The sequence below is a fragment of the Saccostrea cucullata genome, unplaced genomic scaffold (assembly GCF_032062105.1).
Source record: "Saccostrea cucullata isolate Sc308-1 unplaced genomic scaffold, CSIRO_AGI_Scuc_v1 ctg381, whole genome shotgun sequence".
NCBI lineage: Eukaryota > Metazoa > Mollusca > Bivalvia > Ostreida > Ostreidae > Saccostrea > Saccostrea cuccullata.
This window is the reverse complement of record NW_026925537.1, coordinates 253,744-264,181: the sequence shown is the minus strand read 5'-3', so window position 1 is coordinate 264,181 and position 10,438 is coordinate 253,744. Positions and strand designations below refer to the sequence as shown.

The window sequence follows — 10,438 nt, the reverse complement described above, 5'->3', positions numbered from 1 at the left end:
GGCCCTAATCTTTCAGAATTGTGAATTTCAAGGCCCCAGGGTCAGGGGGGGGGGGCTCTACTTATATACTGGAAATGAATTAATTGTTTGAAATCTGGTCCTTTGTATTTATAAAACATTTATTTACTTTTTGATAGGCAATTTTAAGGGTGCCTTTTAAAAATTTGTGCAACCTAGGGTCAGGGGTTCATGTCAGAATGTTAGGGGCACTACTGATTATTGATGAATATTACTGATTAGTTGGAGTGCATTTTTGTTCCCCTACCCTGCATATGGGTATTCAGTAACCAAGCTAAGCGACTGCTAAGTTTATTGTTATGATAATCAATGGTGCTCTTTCAAAATTGTGAATGCCATATAGCATCTGGCTCAAAACATGTTATTGAATCAAATTTAATACACTGTAACTGGAAAGTTGTTGCATAATGCTCAGGTGACCTATAAGGCCCGTGGGCCTCTTGTTTAGCTCACCTGAGCCGAAGGCTCAAGTGAGCTTTTCTGATCACATTTTGTCCGGCGTCCATCTGTCCGTCTGTCTAGCTGTCCGTCTGTCTGTAAACTTTTCACATTTTCGACTTCTTCTCAAGAACCGCTGGGTCAATTTCAACCAAACTTGCCACAAAGTATCCTTGGGTAAAGGGGATTCAAGTTTGTTCAAATGAAGGGCCACGCCCTCATTCAAGGGGAGATAATTAGGAATTAATGAAAATTTGGTGGCATGTTTTAAAAATCTTCTTCTCAAGAACCACTGTGCCAGGAAAGATGAAACTTATAGGGAAACATCCTCAGGTAGTGTAGATTCAAATTTGTTCAAATCATGACCCCCAGGGGTAGGGCGGGGCCAAAATGGCTGACCAAAGTTTTACATAGAAATATATAGGAAATTTCTTTAAAAATCTTCTCCCAGGGTTCGACACTAACGCTAGCCCGCTGGCCCGGGACAACTGAATATTGAGGTCGGGCTACCAAACATGTCTTTAAACTTGCCCTGCAGGGCTACAGTAAATTTTACCAATTACTCACTAAGAGCAAGAAAAATAATTATAATTTACATACAATATACCTGATAATTGTTAAATTTATTTTCAAATATGTTTTATCAGCATAACTATAATTTTTTAAGTCAAAAATGTAAACTTTAAAGGTGATTCAAAATCTCTAAATGATATAAATATAGAATTTTTCAAACAGCAAAAATGTCTCAGGTACAATCATAGAGTGACATATAATTTACACCCAAAATTCATCCAGAATGCAGGATTTCGCATCTCTATTTTCAAAATTTTCCGGGGGAGGCCCCCCGTACCCCCACCAGCAGGAGAGGGAAACCCCCCCCCGCACCTACCCCCCCCCCCCTCGTCGCTTCGCAACTCGGCCAGCAGCCAAAGGCTGCTGGACAACTAATACATGAACAGGGCTAGTAGAAATTAGAAATTACTAGCCCTGCTGACAACTATGGTTATAAAGTTAGTGTCGATCCCTGTTCTCCTCAAGAACAACAAAGCCAAAATTGATCATATTTATATGGAAGCATCCTCAGGTAGTGTAGATTCAAGTTTGTTCAAATCATGATCCCCAGGGTAGGACTGAGGGCCAAAATGGCCGACCAAAGTTTTACATAGAAATATATATGAAAATTCTTTAAAAATCTTCTTCTCAAGAATAGCAAAGCCATAATTGATCATATTTATATGGAAGCATCCTCAGGTAGTGTAGATTCAAGTTTGTTCAAATCATGACCCCCAGGGGTAGGGCGGGGCCAAAATGGCCGACCAAAGTTTTACATAGAAATGTATAGGAAAATTCTTTAAAAATCTTCTTCTCAAGAATAGCAAAGCCATGATTGGTCTTGGGACTACTTTTGGATGTAAGCTTTTCAAGTATACCCTGGTAAACCAATTCTGCTTTTTCCTAGCCACAGTGCTCAGGTGCGCGATGTGGCCCCTGGGCCTCTTGTTGTTTAAATTACTGAGAGAAGGGAAAAGAGTGGGTTTTAATCTGAGGGTTTACTCGTCAGGTTGTTGATGACCAAGACATTCTAACAAAATCTAACTAAATAGAAGTAATTCATTCCATCATTTTATTTTGATAGTTATGTCTGAGGAGGAATTCCTTTCTGTGGAACCCCTGGAGGAAATCCCCTTACCAACCCTAGCCTCCATTTCAGCAGGTGTGGAGTCATTTCCTGGTCTGGACGATTCTGTGGACATTGTGACTAGCATGGGTACTCTTCAACTCCATGACCTCTCACCTGTACTTAACACTTGACCTGTTATATTTGCATATTGAATCCAGTGAGAATCACATGACTGAGTTTATTTTTTATAACAGATTTAGGATTTTATAGACTGTTTATGCATGTTTCCTAACAGAACTTCTCATAAAGTTGAGAGATCTGTAAAGTTGTTCAAGAAATTAAAATAGCAAGGGTTAGTATGTGCTGCTGAATATGAAAAACATAAGTATATCTTTTCATTTTCAAACAAGATTTTCTGAACAATTAACTTATTAATTTTGGTGATACTGCTTTCATGTTTCAATCACATCAATTTGAACTTCCAAACCAGTTTCACATGTCACTTTTTAAGTACATTTTTACTGCATTTCATTCATTGTCCAATTCACAGGCAACTCAAGATTTTACGTGTTATTTTTGATTTTACATTTCATTATTGTGTCATACTTGTACAAATGTTTTTACATGGAATAAAGTTTCGAATAATTTTTTATTCATCTTATTTTGAATATTTTTATTCCCATAGTAATTTGAAAGATCAAATAATCTTTCTGCTCAAATTTTGGAGATGTGCAACTGTGTGTAAACTTCTTTCATTTTCAAATTCTTCTCAATCTTCAGGAGCAGAAAATTTCAATTGATTGGGGCACAAAATTTTAGATGTAAATGGATTTTTTAAATGTTTATATATTTTGATTTAAACATCCCACATGTAAAAAAAAAAATATTGATTGCTGCAAAGCTTCTAATATCCTTATTTTATCCCCTCTTTTAACTCCGTAAGCCGGATTAAGTCATCAGTAAGCCTGATCAAGTCATCAAAATTAAGATTCTTTGATCCACTCCACCTAACTTGATCGCCACATACGTAGTGATCTAGTGGTGCGGATCAAATGATATACATTTAATTTTAATTAGATTTTTCAACTAGGAACTTCTGTGTAGAACCTTGTTAGAACCACTGTACATGTGCTAAAAAATAACGAGTTGCAGGCAGGACTGGTCATTTATAAGCAGGATAAAAGAAGGTAATATGTTATAGATTACACGTGAAAACACGGAATTGTGTCATCGTTTGGACTTACAACCTTGTATGTGTGCCAAGGATTAAAACAAGGTAAACATGTCCGACTGGGTGATTAATATTTATGTACACCAGTACAGTCAAGCTACTGATTATCCGAATTGTAGTTATCATGCCTGTACTCGATATTTAATTTCAAAAAATATTCTGGTCTTTGACTGCCATGCATAAAATAATTGTATAATACTAGAAAAAGGGTTTATATGTATAAAGTGCATAAGGATATGGCAAGTGTCGATTATCATGTTATTGGTAGAACTATTTACTTAATATCCTTTAAGGACAGACGAGACGTTCCTTAATAATAGATAATTTTTTCTAAGAGTTTGTCAATGAAGTGTTGCTACTTAAGCATGTTTACTCACAAAAAATTGAGGTATCTTACCAGGCATTTCTGCAAGATACCAGGGGTAGTTTTCCTTATATAATCCTTTGGGGAAGAAAAATAATTTTCCAATTTCAAATGTTTAAGTGTTTGGATTTTTTAAAAACGTTTAGAAACTGGTTTAGAAATCAGAATGTTATTAAAATTTTGAATATTTTTCATACATTACGAAGATATACAAAACAGATTTTGAGGAACGTCTCGTCTGACCTTAAATAACAACCAAACTAAAACAGGCCTGTAGATTGCAATTTATTCAGTTTTTTTTTCAGGGGGAGGATGGGATTCACCTCTGATTTCAATATATACATGTACATGTATGTTGGCACATAACTAGAGTTACTAGACTATGCTAAGATACATAGTTCAGTTGAATCTTTTTGATTTCGATGAAAGGGATTGCCGTGGTAAAAAAAAAAATCTGTAAAATTCCTTTAAAAGGCTATTCCTCCCACAGTTTTAGTCTTATTGCAATCTATATCCACACTTTTTGATATAAGTGGTTCTTTTCTCCATGTTTGCATAAAAAATATATTTTTGGTTAACAAACACATGGAGCAAAGACCCACGTGTACTTTAAAAATACACGTTAATGACAAAATATCACATTTTTTCGAGAAATATTTGTCCCTCAAGTCAATGATCATATCACAACCATGACTTAAATGCCGCATCCTCTGGAAAAAATCCTGTATATCATGCAGATTTAAATGTAGCTGCAGACCTGTAGCGTTATGGTTTTTTATAGGCCCTATTTGTCTTTGACCATAACGCTACAGATCCCGTAATGCAAAAAAGGTGCAATTTACGGCGCAATATTTTTGCGCACTTTTGGGGAGAATTTCTCCACTTTCTAGCATTGGTCAATCAACTACCTTTCACTCCCTAATTCTAGGCACATTATTTAACTAACCTGTATGTTTAATTATTTTACCCATCTCCCAACCCTTTATAGTCGTCTCTACAAGTGATAAACTATTGTTTTAGATTGCTGAAAATTCAATTCAAGCGAGTATATTGCCTGTAGAGACAACTATAAATTGTAGGGATTAGGGAGGTGGATAAAATATTCACATTGCATGGCTACAAAGTGTGTCTAGAATTAAAGAGTGAAAGGTAGTTGATTGACCAATGCTAGAAAGTGGAGAAATTCTCCCCAAAAGTGCGCAAAAAATAATGCGCCGTAAATTGCACCTTTTTTGCATTACGGGATCTGTAGCGTTATGGTCAAAGACAAATAGGGCCTATAAAAAACCATAACGCTACAGGTCTGCAGCTAATTTAAATGAAGAGCAAAAAAGAGTAATATTATTATACATGTACAGTGTATGATATGATTTTTTTTCAACTCAAGATATGATCCAACATGTCAGACGAAAATCGAACCGTGTTGAATCCTGGTGAGAAAGTTCAACCGGAAATAGATAAGGAGGAAGCCCGTCGCCTGGTGTACCGTCTTTACGGGCTCTCGGTCATCAGAGTGGAAGAACTGAACAGCTATGACGACAAAAACTTCCACCTCCACGTAGACTCGTCCACTTCCGGTGACGTCAAACTGCCAGAAGAGGGATATGTTCTAAAAATCCTCAACTCTCTCGATTCCAGATTTCCAGAAGCGATTGGTATGAAATACGGCAATGTCTTATTTTATCGATAGACTTTGCAAAACGTCCTTTTATTATATAGATAATAGTGTATATATAATCACCACAGGTACTTAAATTGTGGAGAGCCCCCTTCCCATACCCCCGAATATACATAAGGGTTAACGGATATTTTCATATGCTTCTTTCATAAATTATATTATTTTAACACAAATTTTCAATTGTATTCCATATAAAGGAAAAAAAAACACGTGGGTTTAACGTTTCATGAAAAAAGTATCCCCAGAAAGACATGTAGTTGAATGTTAGTGAATAAATTAAAATTCCTGTCATGCAAAATTTGGTAAAAATAAAATAAAGGCAAGTCATAATTAACCTCTTTCAAAGAGTATATGAATCTTGCAGATGCTCAGAATCGTCTAATTTTACACGTGGCTAATAATGGAATCCGAACGTCATGTCCAGTTCCCAATCTGTGCAACGAATTGTGGTCTTCGGAACAACTAGACAGTTCAGGTAATGTATGGCCTTCAAGCGATTTCAATTTCATACCTTTGAGCCAATAGTTTAATATTCTTTGGAAAGCAATAAAATCGTTTTGAGCTCTTCTGTCTTTCACAAACTGTACGGGCTATATAACTTTGAAATTATTCATTGTTCATGGCAATTGGAATGAATTCAAACTTTACATATAGTGTGGGTGTGTGTAGTCCATAGACATGTTATGATCTTTATTCCAATCACTAAGGATACTTTTTCCATACTTTTTTATTGTATAATGAATTTATCATTGAAAGGTTTTCCACCTTTTTATCTCTGACTTATGTTTGACATGTGGAAATCATTTTTTAAACAGATTCAAAGTACATCGTTCGTTTGTTTACCTTCGTTCCGGGTCAAGTATTTGTTGGCATCAGATACACTGCATCACTAGTTCACAGTGTCGGTAAATTGGCGGGAAAATTAGATGCAGCGTGTTTGGTGTGTATTCTCATTTAGTCTACATTTTACATTAACTTACATAAATGTAATGTCATTCAATTCATATGGAAACTATATGAGAAAGCGATTGCTAAAAAAATAATTTTAATAATATATACTTTATCATCATCATTTAAAAAAATTGAAACTTGCAATTGGAAACAGTTGGGGAAAAATTATCGGGAATGTACAACTTTTTACAGGAATATGATGACAAAGCCTTTACTGATCATAAAAGGATTTGGAGTTTGACAGAAGTTCCAAAGCTTACCAAGTTCCTAACTTGCTTAAAGGAGGAGGAGAAGCGACAGTCGGTATTGTCCGTAATAAAACAGTTCAACGATTCAGTTGTTTCCAGTTACAGTAAACTCAAAACAGGTATTGTCTACAGGGTAATTTTCACCTAGCTCCTGTTCATTGTAGAATCTCACACCGGTAAACAATTTTCCCCGATTTTAAATCATCAAGATATAGTTGTTAAAGGATTTAATTCTTTCTGTTCTAAATCACCCATTTATGACGAAGATGAAAGGAGCGAAAATAATGTAGAGAGCGAAATTTTAAATGTTATCTGTATTACATGTATAATGACCCCCCCCCCCCCTGGAAATGGACCAAAAATGGATTCAAATTCTCATAAAGAAAATAGCCCTGAGTGCCGAGTATAGGTCCACACTGTAACTTGAAGTCTATATGAGTGAGAAAAAAAAAAATCTTGATTGGGACTTTAAACAATATACCATTCTTTAGTTAGCGCTTTTTATCGATAAAGCTTCGATTACCTTTCATTTTCTTTGAAAGCGTCTTTTGGAGGGAATGGGGTTTTTATACTCAGTAGAGTTTATTTCACTGTGAAGCTAGGAACTTTTCTTTATACATAGGCGATATTTTGCTGAAAAGGGTTTGATTCCTTAAAAGGAGTGATGAGTTTCCTTAATTGTGGAATATTATTACAAGGCCGTAACTACCATTGAGGCAAGTGAGGCAAATGCCTCACTAAATTTTGAGAGTTTTCTGAAAAGTGAAAACGTTTTACGATCTATCTACGAATAATGAGTGCCTTCATGCTAAATTAATATTTTAACTTTTGTTTCAATTTCTGTAAATGCTTCATCTCAATAGGTGCCCCATTTTCGTTAAGAACGCATGTAAAAAATATAAATCAAATTGTTTGTTTGTTTAATATCCCTTCTAAAAATTTTTCATTCATATTGAGACAGCAGTACTTGCCAGTGGAGGCTGCAAGTTTTTAATCCGTACTTTCAGGGTCACGGAAGATAGTTCTTTTTGTGTACCATTTATATTTTATAGGACCTCATTTTTTACAGTCTCATCTGAAGGATCGGTCTCTATATCCTGCAGTGGGATTCGAACCCGCGATACGCTCTATCTACTGTGCCATCCGGGCGACAATTCAAAATGTAAAACCTTTCTAAGATTAAATCTTTTATTTTCTAACACCAAGGTTTCAGAATACCCTCCCTGTGGAGGAAACCCCCATCACTGGCCATCACGTACTACCCTTGCCCCGTCTGGGACTAGGAATGCCCAGTACCCTTGCCTCACTAAAATTTTGGGCCTAGTTACGGCCTTGTATTATGCAAGCGAAAGAGCATCCTCACAATGTCAAGGGTTCGTGATTTCTCGAACTTCACACGTTACACGTTGTGTGGAGTTCGAGGATGGCGACAGAGAAATTTCCAATATTTAACAACTATAGTTCTTTTCATTTTTGTGCATCTTAAAATAGAATAATTCTTTACAGGAGTTATTCATGGCGATTTGAGTGACCACAATATTCTTATTACCCCGTCCACGTCATCAGCAGACGACTACGAGGTTGCTGGCTTTCTGGACTTTGGCGATGCTACAGTTGCATATTATGTGTTTGAAATCGCCATACTGATGTGCTACATCTTGCTTGGTGCTGGTGAAGAGGATGATCCATTCGAGTTAGCGGGCCACGCACTTGCAGGTTACCTGTCCGAATTTCCTCTCCCCGCAATGGACTTATCAGTTCTAAAAATATGTATTTCGGCGCGAATGGTCCAATCTCTTGTGATGGGGGCATATACTGCTTCAGTTCAACCCGGCAATACTGATTATGTGTTGAATACACAAAACAAAGGATGGATGCTTCTACATGAGTTTAATGCCAAATCTGATTCAGGAGTGTTCGATTTGTGGGAAAGAATTCTGCTTGAGTATGGCTTAAAATTTGGTTTCAGATGATGTTAATGTCTACTGAGAGTATTCAAGGTGCTTTTCCCGGTTTCTTGCTTTATTTGGAAGGACAGATCAACAGTATAAGCCTATAAATAAAATTAAGGCTTTCCAGAATCATGCAAGTGATTGTACATGTACTGTGTTTGCGCTTAGAAAAATGAAATAAATCTTTATATTTTTGTGTTCAAAATGTTTCAATACAAATGCAATCAAATAAAAATATTATGCAACTCGTATTCTCACGGAATAAGAAGAAGTACTAAAAGATCACATAGAGTCCCCCCTTCCCCTTCCCTGGAAACTGGCTTTGGAGCAGGATGTATGTCGTTATAGATTTCCGTCAAATCCAAACCTAACAAAATGCTAACTGCAATTAAATTAATGAGGGGGCGAGGCATTGTCGTATTCTATTTTTTCCCTACTGTTGCTCTTGCAGTAGATAATCATTACCCCCACCCACCTATCAAAAAAGAGGAAGATTTTAAAAAGTCTAGTCGCGTGTATTCAAATTTTAAAAAATTGAAATGGTAACTAGTTCCACTGACTGAATAATAATAAAAAAAATATGCATTTGGATTTTTTTAAAATCTTTTTTTCCCTCAGTAACTGCTCAAACAATAAAACATGTACTCACTAGTATTTTTCTTTGCATCTGGTCAAACTGGTTTCTGAAAAGAAGATAATTTATGAACAGTGCGAGTGTAAGCGGATGAACTTGTAATTTTAGCAATGGAAGCAAAATGGCGCTATTTCATTTTAGATAGTTTTTTTTTAAATCAAAGTAAGTATGCATATTTATCGGTGTGTAAATGTGTCTCCAAGTTTCTTCATTTTAATTATCCAAAATAAATAGATGCTGTTGCCATGGAATTAAAAATTGGGTCAATATTTCTTTATTTTTGTAAGACACTTAGGAGATCTATATGAAAAACGGAGATAAAGAACAGTATTCAGGCTCATAGTTCATTGAAACAAAGCAAATCAGACGCAAAGCAAACTAGGAACCAACATTAGAGGTGGGTGGGATCGGGTGCCATTGAGGAGTGAGCATCCTTGTCAAGATCAAAGAAAAAAATCCTGAAAATCCACAGACAGTTAAACATGTGTGTAAATAATGGATTAACAATTAGTATGAAAGACGATAGAAGCATATGAATTAATGACAGGTTTAATTTGCTGACAAGTTCATTTTATACACACTTACTACGGTTTGTAAACGTCAACTTACAGTGTTTGACTTTCTGTGTGCTTTAATTAAAGTTCTCTCTTTCTCTCTCATTCAATATATGTAAAACCAATACTACGTGATTTTTTTAATAGAATTTCTTCACGCATACTTTGCCTAGTAATGGACCCCATAAGGCATTATTTTGGTGAGGAAGCTTCTTGGAATACAGTATCGATACAATTAATATTTGTTCGGGTTCGACATGCAAAAAATATTCCCGCAATTTCTGCTGTTGATGTGCTTGTTGGTTGAATGGTTTTGGTAAATAATTTTGTTATAACCTCTCTGGCTACTGTTGCTGAACTGATTTTATAATAGACATAATATTTAAACTTCATTTATTACGTACAATATTCTCTCTTTGATTTTAGTAAAGCTGAAAAATTATCAATCTTTGTAGAACGGGTTGTCCCTCTTTTGATGTTATCGCACTAAAAGAATTTAAAACCTTTATTAGCACATGACATTTGAAAACTGAGATTGTATTGTTAAAAAAGGCCTGGTGATAAGTAAAGTATACAGATGTCAAATCAAGTGAACTGATTCGATTTTGGGGCAGAAGAGGTTTAAAACCCCATTTTCTCTATGTACGAGGGGTGATCAAAAAGTTCGCGAACTATCGTCTCGTATCCTATTTTCGACCGTATTGTATTTTCGACCTATTTTTCCCAATCTGCTTCCCGTGCAGATACCG

The 10,438-nt window shown here is 35.8% G+C and overlaps 1 protein-coding gene across 1 annotated transcript; it reads left to right on the top strand.

Moving 5' to 3' along the window:
- The first annotated feature begins 3,214 nt into the window (after positions 1-3,214).
- LOC134269146 (hydroxylysine kinase-like) lies at positions 3,215-8,630 on the top strand. The gene is made up of 6 exons (XM_062751367.1): positions 3,215-3,353; positions 5,060-5,327; positions 5,715-5,825; positions 6,166-6,290; positions 6,494-6,668; positions 8,056-8,630. The coding sequence occupies exons 2-6, from the start codon at positions 5,072-5,074 to the stop codon at positions 8,520-8,522; spliced, it is 1,134 nt and encodes a 377-aa protein (XP_062607351.1). The 5' UTR covers positions 3,215-3,353; positions 5,060-5,071; the 3' UTR covers positions 8,523-8,630.
- The last annotated feature ends 1,808 nt before the right edge of the window (positions 8,631-10,438 follow it).

Bases quoted from the DNA above. Each gene is read 5' to 3' on its own strand.
- LOC134269146 (XM_062751367.1), top strand. From the start codon at position 5,072: ATGTCAGACGAAAATCGAACCGTGTTGAATCCTGGTGAGAAAGTTCAA. The intron at 5,826-6,165 runs GTAATGTATGGC...TTTTTTAAACAG, and splicing joins GGAACAACTAGACAGTTCAG to ATTCAAAGTACATCGTTCGT. The intron at 6,669-8,055 runs GTATTGTCTACA...AATTCTTTACAG, and splicing joins TTACAGTAAACTCAAAACAG to GAGTTATTCATGGCGATTTG.